Source organism: Nicrophorus vespilloides, unplaced genomic scaffold (assembly GCF_001412225.1).
Source record: "Nicrophorus vespilloides isolate i.1.1-1 unplaced genomic scaffold, Nicve_v1.0, whole genome shotgun sequence".
Classification (NCBI taxonomy): domain Eukaryota; kingdom Metazoa; phylum Arthropoda; class Insecta; order Coleoptera; family Silphidae; genus Nicrophorus; species Nicrophorus vespilloides.
The window spans coordinates 1-19,293 of record NW_017099828.1 but is presented as its reverse complement, the minus strand read 5'-3'; the positions used below and the strand labels follow the sequence as shown (position 1 = coordinate 19,293).

At 32.9% G+C, this 19,293-nt stretch overlaps 5 protein-coding genes across 6 annotated transcripts; 3 read left to right on the top strand and 2 right to left on the bottom strand.

Annotated features, from left to right (window-relative positions):
- Positions 1-3,419: 3,419 nt before the first annotated feature.
- On the bottom strand, positions 3,420-3,689 carry LOC108565721 (peritrophin-1-like; the record flags this gene model as incomplete). Its single annotated transcript, XM_017925309.1, is given in 1 exon segment — positions 3,420-3,689. A coding segment is annotated over 1 exon segment (55 nt), but the record flags the coding sequence as incomplete, so codon positions are not given.
- A 3,447-nt stretch (positions 3,690-7,136) lies between these two features.
- Positions 7,137-8,985, bottom strand: LOC108565717 (sodium channel protein Nach-like). The gene is made up of 7 exons (XM_017925305.1): positions 8,849-8,985; positions 8,654-8,795; positions 8,471-8,601; positions 8,028-8,416; positions 7,724-7,874; positions 7,541-7,644; positions 7,137-7,469 (listed from the first exon to the last, which is right to left on the bottom strand). The coding sequence occupies exons 1-7, from the start codon at positions 8,983-8,985 to the stop codon at positions 7,201-7,203; spliced, it is 1,323 nt and encodes a 440-aa protein (XP_017780794.1). The 3' UTR covers positions 7,137-7,200.
- Positions 8,986-9,940: 955 nt separating this feature from the next.
- On the top strand, positions 9,941-12,353 carry LOC108565719 (anaphase-promoting complex subunit 4). The gene is made up of 3 exons (XM_017925307.1): positions 9,941-10,102; positions 10,158-10,286; positions 10,338-12,353. The coding sequence occupies exons 1-3, from the start codon at positions 9,997-9,999 to the stop codon at positions 12,341-12,343; spliced, it is 2,241 nt and encodes a 746-aa protein (XP_017780796.1). The 5' UTR covers positions 9,941-9,996; the 3' UTR covers positions 12,344-12,353.
- Positions 12,354-12,477: 124 nt separating this feature from the next.
- LOC108565727 lies at positions 12,478-13,281 on the top strand. The gene is made up of 2 exons (XM_017925316.1): positions 12,478-12,656; positions 12,714-13,281. Exons 1-2 carry the CDS (start codon positions 12,509-12,511, stop codon positions 13,196-13,198), a joined length of 633 nt encoding a protein of 210 aa, XP_017780805.1. The 5' UTR covers positions 12,478-12,508; the 3' UTR covers positions 13,199-13,281.
- A 146-nt stretch (positions 13,282-13,427) lies between these two features.
- Positions 13,428-16,384, top strand: LOC108565726 (integrin beta-PS-like). 2 transcript variants are annotated; one of them, XM_017925314.1, is made up of 6 exons: positions 13,428-13,886; positions 14,260-14,410; positions 14,470-14,713; positions 14,766-15,007; positions 15,057-15,257; positions 15,310-16,384. In XM_017925314.1, exons 2-6 carry the CDS (start codon positions 14,261-14,263, stop codon positions 16,183-16,185), a joined length of 1,713 nt encoding a protein of 570 aa, XP_017780803.1. In that variant the 5' UTR covers positions 13,428-13,886; position 14,260; the 3' UTR covers positions 16,186-16,384. The 2 variants fall into 2 exon arrangements, with proteins under 2 accessions (XP_017780803.1, XP_017780804.1); XM_017925315.1 differs by lacking the exon at positions 13,428-13,886 and having other exon boundaries at positions 14,177-14,410.
- The last annotated feature ends 2,909 nt before the right edge of the window (positions 16,385-19,293 follow it).

The following is a 19,293-nucleotide window of genomic DNA, read 5'->3' as shown; positions in this document are numbered from 1 at the left end:
GATTATAAAAGTAAAAGAAACAAAAAGAACTAAGAGAATATGTAAGGATTCTTCTATTTGGTAAGTTTTTCAAATATTTTTGACATATGTCAGGTGTCAACTTTGATTCTTAGAAGTGAAATAGAAGTTACAGTTGGTTCTATAGAAGTATTATAAATGAGAAATATAAATTGTGAAGTTTTGAAAACTCGGTTCTTTTACTGACTTTTATAATGAAAAATCTGTGTTTTTTACTGAAGTGAATACTTAGAAAAAGTAAGAAATTTCACTTTTTATCAAGTTTCTCATACAAATTAAGAAATCACAGCAGATTGTTTAAATTCAATTATGATAATTGTCAATTAAATGACATTAGATTATAAAAGTAAAACAAACCAAAAGAACTAAGAGAATATGCAAGGAATCTTCTATTTGGTAAGTTTTTCAAATACTTTTGACATATGTCAGATGTCAACTTTGATTCTTAGAAGTGAAATTGATGTTACAGTTGGTTCTATAGAAGTATTATAAATGAAAAATATTAATTGTGAAGTCTTGAAAATTCAGTTCTTTCACTGACTTTTATAATAAATAAACTGAAATAATGTTACTGAAGTGAATACTTAGAAAAAGTAGAAAATTTCACCTATATTTAGTTTTGCATGGTTACTTATTTATTATATCAAGTTGGTCATACAAATTAAGGATTGTTTAATTCAATTATGATAACTGTCAATTAAGTGACAGTTAGATTCTAAGTTGACAGCTGACAGATGTTAACTTAGAATATGAAAAATATAAATTGTGAAGTCTGAAAAATGGGTTGATTTGGTTACTTTTGTAATGAATAAATATGTGTTTGTTACTGATATGAAAAAGTAAAAACTGTAGGTATATAATTTATCAAATTATTTATAGAAACTAAGGTATCACAGCTGATTATGACACAATTCAATTGTGATAACTGTCAAATAAGTGACAGTTATATTCTAAAAGTAAAACACACAAAAAAAAGAGTGTGCTGCATGGAATTTAACATGCAAATAGCGTTGAAGTTGGCCAACACGTACCGAGGGTTACGTAACAGTAAAAATTTGAATATTTCGCATTGTCGCCCGTTTTAGGATCGTTCGAACGTTGCAAAACCGTTTTCCCATGCATCGGAAATAATTAATTCGCAAGTGAAACAACAAAAGTCTCGAATTGAGACGACAACGAAAAAAAAAGGAGAAATAATACAAAACGTTAATTATGTTATTGTTTTGGTTCCCAAAGCGACGGGTTTCTTTTCATTCTGGTTGTTATTCGTGTATAATAAAAATACATCTTAATGTATTTTACCTTGGAACGTAAACCTTAATCGAGAGGAATAAGGAACGTGTGAAAAGTGAAATTCTTCTATGTTTCGTTCATTCATCATTTTTCGCAAACGGATGGAAATGTTTTTTTTTGTTTGTTATTTATTTATTTGTGAAGAATCGTCTCTCGTCGTCGCCAATTAGAGGATTATGTGGAGAGAAAGTGTTGGTTGCTGCTGTGGCTGCCGTCCACAGAGAAAGTGTTTCGAAACTGGATTCGATAATCTCGGGTTTGTCGAGCGCTCCAAGCGCAAACAAAATTTATATTTATATACACACACACACGTCCATGCAAAAATGTTCCCTTTCAATTGGAAATTCCTTCTCTCGCTTACAAACAAAAAAAGCAATGCTTTCATGGCACCATCAACATGATGGCAATTCCATCTTCTTTGCTTTGATGATTGCTAATTTCATATATAGAAAACAACGGAAGTTGAAGTTTCTCCGACTTTTCATTTACCATCCATATGCCACTCACATTATAAAAGCAGTTATCTTGTGAAAGAAATAAGATTTTTCCTATTCATACACCTTATTTAGTTAGTAATAAACATAATATTAACTCGAAACTTTTAAAACTTTCGCAAAATGTATCTTCTCTAAATTCAATTACAATATTTCAGTTTTACATAATCTAAAATGTATTTGAGCATAAATATAGATTACGAAAGTACCCATTGCACAAATTGATTATAATAAACGTTACTTTGACTTAGTTGCATACATTTACATAATTCCAATAACAAAAATTTATTGAATTATCCGAAAATTGTTTTATTTCAACAACCCAAGTACTCATTACACAAATAAATTATAAAGCATAATTTCACAAATCCTTTCGATTTATTTGTGGAAAAGTCCACAAATTTGTGTCGTCGTTAATGAAGCAAACGCATTAGACGACTAAAGTAACGAGTTTGTAAGTTAAATTTGTTATTGTTTTTTTCTTATCCGATCATCGGAATGCAATATTTCAATGCCGAATCGAAAGAGTTTATAATAGAAAGTGGACGGCAATTAGGAACTGGACGCGAAAACGCTTTGGAAATCAATGGAAACGAATAAATCCTTCGATCTCATAATCATACGATACAACAAGGAACAATAATTATTATTAATTATGCACACTTCATTCCTATTTTTTCTCTAATCCAACTGCGTGTCCATTCTTAGCAAAATCGCAACAAAACTGTACATTAATTAGTTCGAAAGTGAGCAAAGCCGACTTTCATATAACGCTTTATTATTACAATAAATTAAATCATGAACGACGCATTATTCATATTACTCACAGATAATTTTGTTATTTGAAATATTCATCGTAAAATTTAATTTTTTTCCTATTTTCTCGTATCAATTTGATAAAAACCAATAGATTGTAATTACGAAATAACAATTATCTAATGCAATTATTACTAGTATTTTGTTTACTACATAATTATTTACAGTACATTTCCATAATAACTTTATTTATATTTATTACTAGATGTGTACGATTTGTGCGTCGATCGAAGAAATTGACCTTGCGACATGAATGAACACACAGTAATAATGCTTATTTAATTACACGTAAGTTTGCCATGCAAATTAATTTGTTCTATTAATTTTCTAAAGTAAAAAATTATTTTGTATAAATTCAATTTATCAAAATAGTTTTGTTTATATGTTTAATTCAGATTAAAATGGAAACTTTCCATTAATAATGGATCAATTATAAGTTTTATTTCTAATTTAATCATCAATATTATATAATAATTGTTGTAATTATTGTTGGTATTATGTAGGACTTAGAATACTGCCTTGTGGAATACCGCATTACTAAATTAGATTTTCTTTTGTTTATTCAATTAATTAATTACTTCTGGTTTTAATTAATATTTTGAATGTTTTAAATTTCCATTATCTAATATTAATTTTTTTTAAAGTAATTAATTTGATGTAAATTTTCTTTAAAAAAATCAAGAATCCTATAGTTTTTATTTCAATTTATAAATTGTTTTAATCAATAGTAATGCAATTATTTGCGTAACCATGGATGTTGATTAACAAAAAAAAAATGTTTTTCATTTGTTTACTCACCTAAGATACAGGCGAAGGCAAAAGCCATCCAAAAACACTTAAGCTCACTGTCCATGATGATCAGAAAAATATGTCAGTCAAAGTTTTGTTGTTTTTTTTTTCTTCTAATTCGGAAAACTTTGATGAAACAAAAAAATTAAGTTTTGCTGCGATGTTGTTTTCGGTGCGCGTTTGCTGGCGCTGTCGCTGACTGGCCGATGGAAGAGAGTTACCAGCTCTTTTGATCGAAAAAAAACGGTCCCGGAGAGTCTTGAGCGTCGCACCGATTGGTCGTCCGATCCGCTTCGAAAGTCTATTTATCCGGCCGCACCTCACCAACACACACATTACAATTTAAACAAATACATACGAACAACAAAAAAAAAAGGACGCAAGATGCGGATGATATAATACGTATTCTTGGTACATAAGATGAAGTTCTTTCGGCATGAACGCGCATACATTTGTCATTCGAAAGAAGAAGAACAACGAAAATTAAGTTGATCGATGAAGAAATTGTATCACGTCCGAGTTACCAGTATGGAAATAGAGAATATGCCAAAGAAAAAAAAATTGTATATGTTTAGGTACGATTTGCATTGATACTGGTCACTTCCTCGAATTTCAATTAGGGTTACGGAATAGATCGTTAAAAAGAATCCTCTAGTTTAGGAATAAATTGTAAACGTGTTATGGTAACTCTTATTATTTACCAACGCAACTTTTTCTTTTGATGATAAAAATCTGCATCATAACCTTTTTAGTGGACACAGTAGACTGCCTCGGGGAACACCTCGGATTTTTACCAATTTCTATTTTGAAAAATTAAATTTATTGGCTTATGTAAAAATCATAAATTCTCTAGTTTAATTATGATTACAATTATAATTAACTTAAGATGATTACTACATACTAATTCTTATTGACTTAAGATGGTAACTATATATTAATTCTAACTGACTTAAGATGATATATACAAATTCTAATTGACTTAAGATGATTACTATATACTAATTCTACTTGACTTAACGTTTTTCATAATTTGGATTATAAATATGTTTAATTATTAACAGTTTCATCTACTTTAATGATGATAACTATATACTAATTATAATTAACTTAAGATGATTACTATATACTAATTCTAATTAACTTAAGATGATAACTATTTACTAAATCTAATAGACTTAAGATGATTACTATATACTAATTATAATTAACTTAAGATTATTACTATATACTAATTCTAATTGACTTAAGATTATTACTATATACTAATTCTAATTAACTTAAGATGATTACTATATACTAATTCTAATAGACTTAAGATTATAACTATATATTTTTAATTATTAAATATTTCATCTATTTTAATGATTTAGACTAATTCTAATTAACTTAAGATGATCACTATATACTAATTCTAATTGACTTAAGATGATAACTATATACTAATTATAATTGACTTAAAATGATTAGTATATACTAATTATAATTGACTTAAGATGATTACTATATACTAATTCTAAAGATTCTAAAGATATTTGAAAGATACTTCAACGACATTCCTAAAATTCAAAACAATCAAAAATAGATTTAAACTTTTGACTAATAAATTTCAAGTTTGTTTATAAATAAATTTGTAAAAGTTGCGTCAACAACATTCCTTAAATATAAAAACAAAACAAAAAATAGAATTGAACTAATAAAACTAAATGTTCATAAATTTATAATAATTATTTCAAGTCTATATTTACAAGTTGTTTCATTCACTGCGTGAAAACGATTGTAAACACCTGCAGAGTCTTATGTAAATGGAGCGTAACTAGATTTCATTGTACGTACGTACGTTCGAGATTTAGCTTTCAATTATGATCGAACACAATCGAGTATTATTCTATAAATTGTATATAAATTATAAGAAAATATTTTGAAACAGTGTTTCAATTGCAAATTTTGAAATAAAGTACATTTTTTGAGAAAATAACATTTAGTAGTACTAATGTTAATATTGAAAAAGCGATTGTACTTTTTGAGCGTTAATTTCTCATTTTTGAATGCGAATTACAGCCAAATAGATGAAAGCACAGAAATGTATGATAACTCGATACATTCCCCAAACATCCAGCTTTCATAAGCATCTTTTGTATTCATTCAATCTACTATACTTTCAGAGAAAATCACTATATATGAAGACACTACTTTTTCGAACGTAAAGTTTCATTTTATCACATTTGAACGCGAATTACAGCCAAATAGATGAAACTACAGAAATGTGTGAATACACGATTTATTCCCCAATCATCCAGCTTTCATAAGAATCTTTTGTATCCATTCAATCTACTATAGTTTCAGAGAAAATCACAATAATATAAAGACACTGCTTTTTCGAACGTAAAGTTTTTTCTCAAATTTGAAGGCGAATTACAGCCAATAAGATGAAACCACAGAATTGTATGAATACTTGATATATTCTCCAATCATCCAGCTTTCATATGGATCTTTTGGAAACAAATGGATCGCTACATTCCATAAATAATCCATATGAAAATTTTGTTTGGGGAAGGTGACTTCGTCCATTATTCATGAATTTTTATGTGTAGTTTACTTCTAAATTTAATCTTATAAACTGATTTATAAACTGATGTAGTAAATATGGTAATCTCATTTAACAAGTTATTTTTTTCCACAAATATATTCAGTTAATTTTGCAAATTTAACATTGAAATAAAATGATGATTTTTGATCTAAAAATTTTAATGTTAACTTTATTAAATCAATTAAATATCCATTGACATTTAAAAGTATAAAATGTGTAATGGTAAGTTTACTAAATATCAATTGTATAAATCATTATTAGGTATGTGTTTACGTAGGTACAAATTAATGCAATTGTGATGATGATGAAATGAACATGAGCTCATTTGAGGAGAGTTTTTGACGGATTGCCGGATTCGAGTTTACATAATGCGGATTAGTGCATCATGTTTCGAGGCAGAGGTCTTTCCTAATGCAAAAATAAATTAAGATTATCTTATTAGCTTTGTATTATTATCTACATTTTTTTTTTCTTCTTCTCTTTTTCGTTTCTAATTACAAGAACTAATACGTTGCAATTTACTTATTTAATGTGTTTTATAGCCATTGTCTGTTAATAACAATTGTGCAAACGTCTCTCTTTCTTTCTCCGTGGGAGAAGTCACTGCTGTTATTGTTGTTTCTATTGCTTTTAGTTGTAGTTATTTTTTATTATTCTTGGTTCTTATTTTGATCAAGCGCTTGGCCCAATTCACAATCCCAGCATTGTGCAACGGATTAAACTGAAGAAACCAGATTCTCTCCATATTTCCTGCGCAGATGAATTGGTACGGCGATATTTTCAGGAACGAGTGGATGCGATTCCGTAGGCCTTCGGTATGATTGATGTGTCACATCTCATGATGGGAGAGGACAAGCATGGAATTAGTGACGAGGCCGGGCATTGTTTTCCAATTACAATTAACCAAATGCAAGAAAAATATATTAATAATAATAAGAAAGAAACAAAGTGTTTAGAAAGAACGAAAGGATAATAAAAAAAACTGGAAGCATTTAATTGCTTGGTATTTAAGTGCATTATATTGTGGTATTAATTAGTCTTGTAGCGTGGATGAAGAAGAATTTCTCGAATTATAAAAAAAAATCACATTCTAGATGAAATAGAGAGGAAAAATGGAAGAAAGTTTTAAAATTTCTAATCTAAAGCAAACGCGAAATAAACGATGGTCATCGTTGTCTTTCCTTTTTTTTGCACGAATATTTCCTAATTGATGTATGGTAGAGGTGTGCGGTGTGTGAGTCGATTGCGGATCTCGAAATTGTCGAAATTGTAGATGTTGTGGCCGGGAATCGTGGGAGCCGATCTCTTGTCTTCGACCTTCTTCATCTTCCTCCTCTCCTCGTTCCCAGGCTTCTTATTGGCCTTCTTCTCGGTGGTCGTGCTGCAAGGATAAATGAGCAAGTAATAGATGATCTCGACCAGCGATAGGACGCTCGCGCCGAAAAACAGCGTTCCTATTCCACCAATATTCACTGCAAAACGGAAATCACGTTTACTAGATTTGCACAAACACAAAATTGGTTTTCTGAAGGACGAAGCGCACCTATCAATTCGATGTCATCTCTTCGCACCTTCCGGTAATAACGCAACGTCGGCGGATGCGTGTAGAAGTTGATCTTGGACACCGAATCTTTGCCGTTGTAAACTCTTAAATAACACAAAATCCTCATTTTTGACATCTGTCGAAGTGATATGACAATTTGGAAACAAATGATTAATTATTTACGTGACATTGCGCTTCAATGTTGACAGGACGCGTATCTCGGATTCCACGCAAGATGCCGGACATTTATCTCGGCTTGCCTCGCTCACCAATTGCGTAATGGATTGGGCCAAGCAGACCAGAGAAGACATGTTATTGCACATGTGCTTTTCACCTAAAAATCCATCATTACTCTGTAGTTATACCAATCATTAACTGTCACTGTCATTATGTGACATTTAAAATTGTATTAATTATAAAGAAGTTTTAGAAGAGTTATTTTGGTGCTGATGATAGTTAATGGCAGGATAAATTTATTGGAACTTACGGGCTGCAACTGGCATTAGGTATTGGGTACAACCGCAAGTCTTCATCTGATACGTCCCGATATGATCAATAACGCAGGCCGGATAACTGAAGACTTTCGAGTACATCAATTGGCTTTCTTCTGGAAACATGCATCCTCTGACGTCTGGTGGAATAGTTTTAACCCTGTCATCGTTGATGGTGTTCTGAAATCTTATGTTGACATCGAATTCCATGTCAGGGTCGATCATTTTATTGAAGCCTTCGAATATGCTTCCGTACAGCGTTTCCCTGGGAGATATCACGTCTTCAGCTGTCAAAGTTGACGTTGACAGTAGGGTTGTCTTGATCTCGACTGTTAACTTAGGCGAATCTTTAAACTTAAACGAAAGCATCTTCTCGGTAGGCGGCCTGAAAATCATGTAACATAAGATAGATCTATCATTGCGTAAATTTAGTCATAACTCAGAAGCTATTGAATTGATGGCGAAGCATTTCCCGTAGAAGGTGTACATCGGTAGAAAGCGCTCGCAACACTCGAATTCCTTATCGTTCCAACTGCAGTAAGAGAAAATCTCTGAGCAAGATTTCCTCAACTACGAAATGAAAGGTTTCATAAAATTTGTTTTATTAAAATTGATTCAATACCAAATTCGAGTAGTAACTGAAATTACTCATGATGCAAAGGCTTTGATCGAAGCTAGGATCGTTGCATTTAACAGCAGTGCTCATCTCACCTTCCAAAAACACTATTTCCCGAACAATTACACTATCTCTTCCAAACACATAACTACAAAAAAAAACACTTAATAACATGATTTTGCAATATTTAATTGAAATCACCGATTCATGCGATCCTCATCGATTTCGTGAGCTCTCTCGCAGAAAACAATAGTTGGAAAATCGTTTTCCCAGTCTAAATACAAAGTATCTACAGTCAAACTGACCGGATTTACATCATACTCTTCGGTGCTTTCCATCATCCAGAAAGTGCCAACAGTCTAAAACGTTACTATTCTAATATAAGAAAAATTATGCTTAAATAATTTTTTTACCGATGCGGAAATTATGCAGATAAGCCAGAAAAGTCGCTCGGACCAATGCAGACCTTCATCCGCCAAATAATGGTAACCATGTATAGAAGAATTCTTGAAAAACGTTCGAATCCATTCGAAACATTTCCTAAAAAACATCTTCACTCAAGTATTGATCAAAACTAAAACGCACGTAAATCACAGTAAGCATTGATTTTTGTTTTATTTGATGAATCAAGATTGTTAAACTAATTGCGTGCATTTTTGTAGCAAATCAGAGCCGTAATGAATATAAATTGTTAGGAAAAATGATAAATATTGATAATATTAAGTGAAGTGACAAAGAGAAACTCTTATTGCGGTTAGAAAACCATGCACATAAATTCAATTATATTAGCGAAATAATATGATGTAAAGACTTGTTGATAAACCGTGTTAAATTTTAAATTGAAACGAAAAATATTCATTCTTATTTGAAATGCATAATAACAGTTTATACCATAAAACATTAAGAAATATGCAACACAAAATTAAAATATGTTAATTTATACAAAATTTTGCAAATACAACTCTGTACACTTAATTAATTATGGTTGAACAATTACGTGTTGTTTCCTAATTCATTCATACATGAAAGCTTTACAAAACAGAGTTTATTCATGCTTTAAATATATAATGTAAAGTTTGCTAAAATTTATTAATTTAAATGTTTAAAAAAAATGTTAGGAAATAGTAGAAGTGTCCTTTATCATTAATGTTCTTTTCATTAATTGGCTAAAGGTTTATAAAGATCTTTATTAGATCTTTAGTTAATCAAAATTGAATTTTTTATATTGTATGTATGCAATTAGTTATACTGTATATTAAGTAGTATATACAATATAATTGTCATCTGTATGTTTGAAAATATAACCTTAGAAATATTTTGATATCCTCTCAGTAAACAAGTTTTTTAAAATGTTATCTATAATAAGGCAATTGGAGGAGAAAAAGGTGGCAAATGAGATCGATATTTTGGTATGGAGCGACCGCATGGACCTCGTTGCTTTCTCCAACATAAAGGGTAAATAAAAATATAATAGAATGCAGAATTTTTTATAGTCTGTTGTATTATTTAGGGGATGTTTCACTGCACCGATTGACTTGGACAAGAGCATGGATTTTACCACCATCCAAGGAGGGTTTGCTGGTCAGGGCAATGGCTTGGAGACCTGATGGAAAAACATTAGCTATAGGTTACAATTCAGGTAATAAAGAATATTTGTTGAGGTAATAGTATAATTCAATACTTCTTTTAGGGGAAGTTCTCTTGATTAATGTTGAGAATAAGACTACATTGCATACACTGGATATAAAGGAGGGTGAGATCACATATATCTCTTGGACACAGGAGAAGAAAAAGGATCCAGCTGAGAAGAGGTTGTTGATGGAACAGGAGGAGCACAACAAATATACACAACATATTGATCAATCCTCAATATTCTTGCCAAACCCACCAAGTTTATCAACATATAGCACATCTTCAGGGCAAGATGAGACTATAGCAGATAACTTTTTCCAGAATCAAAAGGAATTAAATCTTCTGGCTATTGGCACCAGCGAGGGTTTCGTTCACTTGAGCATTTTCGGCTGCTTTTACTGCGCCATCCTCAATGTAAATGAAATAATCGGAGTCGGAAAGTCCTGCCAAATAGTCGACCTCTACCTTTCAGAGCTCCTCGATCGTCTTTACATCACTGTGAAAGATAACGAGCAGTCGACGAAGGTTCTTGTACTCAACTCGGAGATATTCAACACTCACGTCAAAGAGTTATTCAACTACGCCATAAAGTACAAGCAGATTGAGGTGTTAGTTGAGTATTTATCAGAGGCGATCTCGTCTATAACGGAAGCTTGGGAGAATATCTTATTGGAGATGGATTCGAAGCTGGCAAAGTTCGCATCGCAGACGCCGACTGGGACGTTGTCTGCGGATTTTCTGGATCTGTTGATGTTCGGGAACAGCTCCGAATTAATGCAGAGCTTCCTTCTGCAAGATTTAACCAAGAAGGGTTTGGAGAAGTTCGGACAAAGCATCGAGATGAGTTACGTGAACATCCAGAAGTTGCTGCTCAAGAACGTCACCAAAGTGGCTCAAAATATCACTTATCATTTGGGAGAGCTGAGAGGGATGGCGCGTTTAGAACATAGATATAAGCTTTTAGGATTGGATGAGAAGAAGATCAATGAAGCCATAGCTTCGAATGGCGCTTTTCTGATAAAGAGCGGCGAAATGCAGCAGATCATCAACAATTCCATGCTCAATTACAAAGCGTTCTTCCGTTGGTTGTACACGGCTATTATACATCTTATTTACGAGACTGTCCCGAACGAAATTCCAAAGATGACACAACAGGATTTGGCGTACATCACCGCTTTCTTGAAGAACTTTGATGATATTACTGGGCACAATAACACGACGATCGGAGGAACGGAGAAAAATACTGGGTTCATCATGGAGAGATTGGGACAATATCTTGCGGATAGTCCACTGCATATTCTACCAAACATGGAACACAACGAATGGGACAACTTTTTGCAGCACAACGAATGCATCCGGGCCCATCCTTCGGTAATAAAACACTTCAAGGAGATGTCTTTGTTGCAGCAATTTAAGCATCTGGAAAAGGCGCTTATGGATATCTTCAATGAACCTCACGACCTGATATCAGCCGATATAACTCTGATCAAGTGCATCAACTGCAACACGAGCTCTTCATGGACGTTAGTCTCAAAAATCAATGCCAGCAATGGATCGTTACTCTTTGCGTTCAACTCGGATACCCATCACACCGATTCGTTTTATTTGCTGGAATTTGATCCGGTCACGTTTGTTACGAAAGCTGCGCTCGTCAAAATCCCAAAGTATTTCATAACAGATTTGAAATTCTACAATGAAAACATCGTGTCCTTGCTGCTGCAAGAACCCAGCACCAAGCACGCCGTTCTTTATCAGTGCTCGATCGCTACGATTCGCGAAAGATTGCAGGAGATCGACGTGAGCGAAGAAGTGGCCACGCAAAACCTAGTGCAGGTGGATGGCCTGCAGAACAACCAACACACGCTTAAGAGTATTTCAATGGTCTCTTCCAAGTTCGCAGTTTCGGGCGCCAGAAGGGTTTCCATTGTTTTATCGGAGAATGGCAAGAAAGTCATACTTTTCGAGATGGAAGGAGACGAGGAGGAGGAAGAGGATGCAGACATGACTGCTAGCACTCTTAGGGAAGCTGATGTTAGTATGCAAGAGAACAGCGATGCAGAATAAAGAATTTAAAGCAAACCAATTAAATTTCCTTTTTATTATACAATTTAGTATGCGTTAATTAAATTTCTATTAAGCACAAGCGAGCATGCGCCTAATTGCTTGAATAACCTGCTAGTTGTGTTGTATACACCTTTCAAAAATGAATCATAACTGAATAGTTGTAATATGGCGACGATGGCCATCAAAACACGCACAGGAATTTGCGCTATCGCCTGCACCACAGTTAGTTTCATATTAGTTTTAGTTGCATTTTGCACATCCTATTGGCTGGAAAACGATGGGATACTCGAAAACCCAAAATTCATCAGAATAGGTACGATATTAACCACTTTTCATATTGAACAACAATAAACATTGATTACTATTTTAGGTTTATGGGAGGTGTGCCTGAACAATTTCGAGGATATCAATCATCATTATGATAAGAAATTCACTGGCTGCTGGTGGGTGTTCGAAGATGAATATTATATCATCCAGGACTTTCTCTGGCCCGGATTCTTCTTGGCCACCCAATTCTTCTTCACACTGTGCATAACGCTGCTGATAGTTGCCGCCTTCTTAACGTGGTTGTATTGTTTCTGCAGTAGAGATCATGACAAATACATCCTACTGTTGATGTGCATTGGTGCTGACCTGATAATAGCTGGACTGTGCGGCTTTGTGGCAATACTGATATTCGGGATCTATGGGGACAGGAGGGATTGGATGCCAAATTGGGAGCACAACCAATTGGGATTATCTTTTGGCTTAGGCTCGACTGGCTCACTGCTTCTGCTGCCATCTGGTACACTTTTTCTGGTCGAAGCAAGGAGAGCAAACTACAGGAGACTTCAGGCGTCCAGACCTTCACTCTAATTACTCACTCATTAAACATTAACGTAGCTCTAATGCAATTTAACCGTCCAAAAATATGTTTTATAGAATCTCGTTTATCTATGGAAAAAAAAGATTGTTTATTATTATCCATATGTTATTGTAGTTTTTAATTATAATTTATTTACATGAATTCAATCGAATTTAAATATGTTATTATAAATATTGATTGAAATCAGATATTTTCTCAAAGAAAATATAGTTTTAAAGTATTTTTTTTTCTAATTAATTTGTTATAGCTTAACATTAATATTTATTTCTAGAGAGAGAGAAACAATGATGATCGGAAAAGTATACTCTGGATGATGAGATTGCATCACGTCAATTAAACTAGTAATGCACTTATAATGTAACTAAAGTATACATAACTATTTTGTACACATATTTATTAAACTTCTGAAATATTTATTATGTTTATTGAAAACGAACATTTCAATCGTACTAAAACTGTTCTTAATAAAAAGAAAATTAAACATGTTTTAATGAAATACTATCGAAAATATAGGCAACTGCTGTTTGTTAAAGTCTTCATATTTTATAACGAACATGAACGAAGGTTTATCTCGAACACGTATGTAGTAATTGCAAATCACTGCAAAAGCGCAATGTTTTCTGATCCGGTTAAACTGAATAATATTAAATAATTGTATCTATAAAAAATAATAATTACGTGAGTTTTTTTTTTACAAATTATATAATATAAATCAGATATTTTGCAGCAAATTTGTTAAATTAATGAAAACTGAAGATTGATAACAAAAAATATTTATATTTTGTTGACCTAAGTCTTCATGTTATCAGCACAATTTAATTCGTCACAGTTATTTACTTATTTCATTAACAATAATTGTAAATCAATGCATTCCTCTTTGTGCAAATTCTAAGAACTATTTATATTTCTCGCGTTTGCTTACAAGCAAATAACTTGATAAGTGATACTCAGCATATTCACTGTTGTTTGCCTGAGTTTATATCATAATCAGTTGTGGCGTTTGATTTCCTTCAAGAAAAAGCAATATTAATCATCTGTTTGAAATTTACAGAATGGAATCTAATTGGAAACTGGTGTTACTTCTTTGGCTGGGATCAATCAATGCAGAATTTTCGGACGATTGGTCGAAATTACAGTGCACTTCCCAAAACACCTGCCGTGAGTGCATCCAACAACCGTCTTGTGCTTGGTGCACGAAGCCGGTAAATTTACAACGAAAATTAAACTAAAATTTACATTAATTTGGTTAAAAAAAACACAGGATTTCAGTGGAAACTCAAGATGCTTTCATTTAATTAGCGAAGATTCTAATTACTGTCCACCAGAATATAGTTACAATCCGGATAATATGCTGATGATTTTACAATATAAAAGTTTGTCGAGGCCGCGTGTATCTCCAATACCTGCTGAATCCTACACGCATCGACCCACATCATCTTCAAACACTTCGTTGGAGGAAATTGTGCAGTTTGCACCACAAAGAGTCAATTTGAAGATTAGAGCGAGTGAGTAGACAAAGGTTTTATGAAGATACGTTTAGATTTACTTCGTTTTCAGGGGAACGTTATACTATGCACGCGCAGTATATCCAAGTGGAAGAATTTCCACTTGATATATACTTATTAATGGATTTCTCCAAATCTATGGAAGGAAACAGCGAGAAGTTAACTCGTCTAGCTGATAGTCTCGCTAAAGTTGTGCCTAATATAACTACAAACTTAAGACTTGGATTCGGAAGTTTTGCAGATCGTACTTTCCAGCATGCAATGAGCTTAAGTACCCAAACAAATCAGTTTTCAGTGAGTATAAATACTTAAACTATACAGTTTATTAATAGTTAATTTGCAGTCTCTGGTGAAGAAGGCTGTCACAAATAACTTCAATGCTTCAGGAAGCTTGAAAACTGGTGTTTTACCAGTAAATTCCACTGCTGGTTTGCAAGCCATCATGCAGGCTATAGTTTGCAAGCAATATATTAGTTGGAGAGAGAATGCTCGTCGCGTTTTAATCTTCGCTTCTAACTTGGAATTACAATCAGATGAGATTAAGGTAAAGAAAATTCTTTTGAAAAAAATTGCTATTATAATATTGTTGATTACAGTTTGCTAATTACGATCTGTGTAATTGGGGAGGTGGCTCAGTAAATGTAGCAAGAATCAATGAGAAAGTAAAACAGAACTCGATCAATTTATTGTTTGCTGTAACTGCGGATCAGATGAGCAATTACAAGAAAGTGCAGGATAAAATCGAAGGATCTTATACTGTTATGTTGACTCCAGATTCATCCAATATCGTGGAGATGGTTAAGGAGGAATATAACAAAATGTCTGCTGTCATTCAATTGAAAGACAACTCCAGCGATGGTATTACAATCAATTATTATTCGAATTGCTTGGATCCAAGTGGTGAATTCAAGAAGACTGATAGATGCGAGAACGTGAAAGTCGGAGATATTGTCAGTTTCAAGATCGAAGTCGAAGTGACGCGATGCCCAAGGGATCCAGAAGATTGGAAGCAGAGGTTGCAAATCTACCCGATCGGTGTTAACGAGACAATGTATATGGACTTGGAGATGCTGTGCTCCTGCCAATGCGAACAGAAGGGTTACGTGGAGAATGCGAAGGAATGCATGGGAGCCGGCACCTACAAATGCGGCATCTGCGAATGCAACCGTAATCATTTCGGAAAGCACTGCGAATGTTCTTCGGAACATATGTACAATTTCATGAATACGTTGAGCTGCAAGAGGGATCCTGAGGATACCTCAGTCTGTTCTGGACGAGGCATCTGCATTTGCGGTAAATGCTCGTGCCAGAGGGATACAATTTATGGTAAATTCTGCGAGTGCGATAACTTCTCTTGTCCATTATCCCATGGTAAAATATGCGGAGGACGTGGCACTTGCGATTGTGGTGTATGCAATTGCAAAAGCCCTTGGAATGGGGACGCATGTGAAAAGTCTGTCCTTAAATCCTAAACCACATCAGAAATATTCAACATATAGACAAAACAACAATTTTTATACCAAAGACAACTTCGTCAACTGATATGGATGATATGGATTCAACATAAACATCTTCTATTGCCCTCAAAATCATCCCTTTCCTGAACTTTTTCTAGAAAATTATAATAATATTCAAAAGGTGGTACAATGAATATTCTCAAACTTATTTTAACAAATATAATTCTATTAATAAATTCATAACAATTTTAACACATATTGATCAAAGTTCAAGTTTTCTGTCCATTAGTTTAGAGTCTATTTTGTATATGTAATTTTATGATATTACATAAATACATAAGTCAGTTTCAAATTTAAATTTTAAAACAAATAAGTTGGTATCACTTCTACTGCGTCTTCGAGTGGAAGGAGAGTTCATTTGTCGTTTGGCGGCCATTGCTTTGCGTGCGCAAAAGTTTCGCATATTCGAAATTGCTGTGAAAACCATCCAAACTAAGTTAATTTTCTTGTATCTTGTATATTCCATCGTCGTTGAACAAAATCCAATTGGAAATTCTTCATGAACGGTGAGTAAATCATCAAATTTTTACCCAAAATATTTCTCTATAAAGCCTCATTTTTTAAATCTACATTATTGTTAATTAACTCGTATAATTCGCATCATTATTAAAACAAAAAATGAATGATTTCATAAATTATTTATCTATTAGTATGCATTCAAAATGGCGATGCGACGTTTTTCCTCTATTTTGTTTTCACCATTGTCATTGTTTTTTTTTGTGCATTTTGTTATATTTGGAGATAAACAACGCCGTTTTTAACGCAAAAAAAACTTTGACGAAGTTGGCTGCACTTGGTTTGCTTTGGAGGGAGAGTTCATTTGTCGTTCGGCGTCCATTGCTTTGCGTGCGCAAAAGTTTTGCATATTCAAAATTGCTGTACAAACCACCCAAACTAAGTTAATTTTCTTGTTTCTTCTATATTCTATCATCGGAGAACAAAATCCAATTGGAAATTCATCATTAACTGTGAGTAATTTATCCAAGTTGTAACCAAAATATTTCGCTATAATGCCTCTTTTTTACATATAAATTATTGTTAATTAACGCGTATAATTAGCACTATTATTAAAAAGAAATAAATAATTATTTCATGAATTATTTATCTATTAGGACGCATACAAAATGGCGATGCAAAACGTTTTCCCTCTATTTTGTTTTCTATGTTTTCTACATTGTCATTTTTTGTGTGCATATTGTTGCATGTGGAGATAATCAAAACCGTTTTTAACGCAAAAAAACTGTGACGAAGTTGGCTGCGCTTGGTGGCATCACTTGGACGCAGTTGTTCGCGTCCCTTGGTTAAGACAAGTCGCTCGAAATGCAAGCGAGGGAAATTTGGCGATAATTCGTGGATTATCGTTGAAAAACATGGTCAGGGAAAGCTACAGATCTATAGAAACTAAGGTGAATACCGGAAAACCGTGAGTAATTTAATAACTACGTAATTAAAAATTGAACAAGTTGTGTTTTTTTTTGCAGCAGCATCGGTACTTATATATCTAATTGTTATATATGGATGCAAGGTATTATATACCAGGCCATTCTATGCGTTAATCACACGTGTGGTTTTAAACACATAGCCTCTGGAATGGCAAGACCGTCTGTGCTAAAACCTTCTCGAGGTGCATCCGTTAAGGTGGTTACTCGTATCCGAAATATGCGAACAACCACCAACAGATCACAGCGGATCTAGGGGCTCGCGTTTTCCCCGAAATTTCAATTCTTTGTATCGCGACAGGTGTCGTTAAGGAAAGTCTTGGCCATTAGCCGATTCTTAGTCTTACATTCTGATTTATAGTGTTTGTGGGTTATTTTGAAAACAAGTTTAAGGCTTCGGCTCTTGTTCTTCAACCGGTATAATTTGCTATAAGTTTATCAATATTAGAATCACCGGAGTGTTAAATTTTCGGGAGTTTTGTGCGTATTTTTGATAAATTATCGTGAATTTTCTCGATGCCAACCAACAACGAGGGCTGAGATGGAGATGTGCAGAGATTGTGATGAAGACATCAAGTAGTAAGTGACTTTATACCACACGGGATTCAAAACAAGACCTCCCCCTTTAGCCCAATAATATTTTTCATAATTTCAATTATTACTGCGTTTATTTAAAATTTTTAATTACTTTTGCTTCCTTTTCTTAAATTCTTTTCAGGTTTTTATAATTTCAATTATTACTGCGCTTATTCAAAATTATTAATTAATTTTGCATCCTTTTCTTAAATTATTTTCAATTCTTTTCAGGTTTTCATATTTTTAAATTATTGCGCCAATTCAAAATTATTAATTCATTGATTCCCTTTATTCTTGTCCGTATTTCCGTTTTATTTACATGTTTTAGTTTAGGTTGCATTAAATTACTATTGATTTGTAGAAGATCTCAATTTAATTTTAATTCAACAATTAATTGATTATATTTTAATCAATTTAACTTAAGTTAATTTGAATGTGATTATGTTTTCGTAATTATAATAATTTTGTTAATTTGATTTTGGTTCTCCATATGTATAATTTATATTGAAGTTGTAATAGCTTCAATATTTTACTCATTATAGACTGGATGGTAATTACTTAATTATTATTATTTTGAAATATTTATCATCACTTAATTACCCAAAAATAGCAAATGTTTAAACGCAGCGGATTATTACAATCTGTTTTTTTCCAATATCACTTCTTTGCTTTTTTAATATTTAAAATATTATAGTTCAGGAAATTCTATAATTAGGGTTGGCCACCCTTAAGCAAAATCGTTTTTCTATCAGTTTTTGGAAAATTTCTCATATTTCCAAAATCTGAATATTGCATGTTAGTGTGTGTTTTGGTTTGAATGCATGCGAGCTCGCAAATGTTTGTGTGTGTTTGAATGTATGAGCAAAAGTGTTTCGATTTTGAATGATGTGAATGAACGTTGTTGCAGTTATGAATGTGTTGAGTTTTCGATAGATTAAAAAAAAATGTTAAATCTTCCTTAACATTTTCAATTTGTTAGGTGCTTAATTAGAATTCTTGAATTATAATACATTATTTTCGATTTTTAATTTATCAATATTAATTAAAC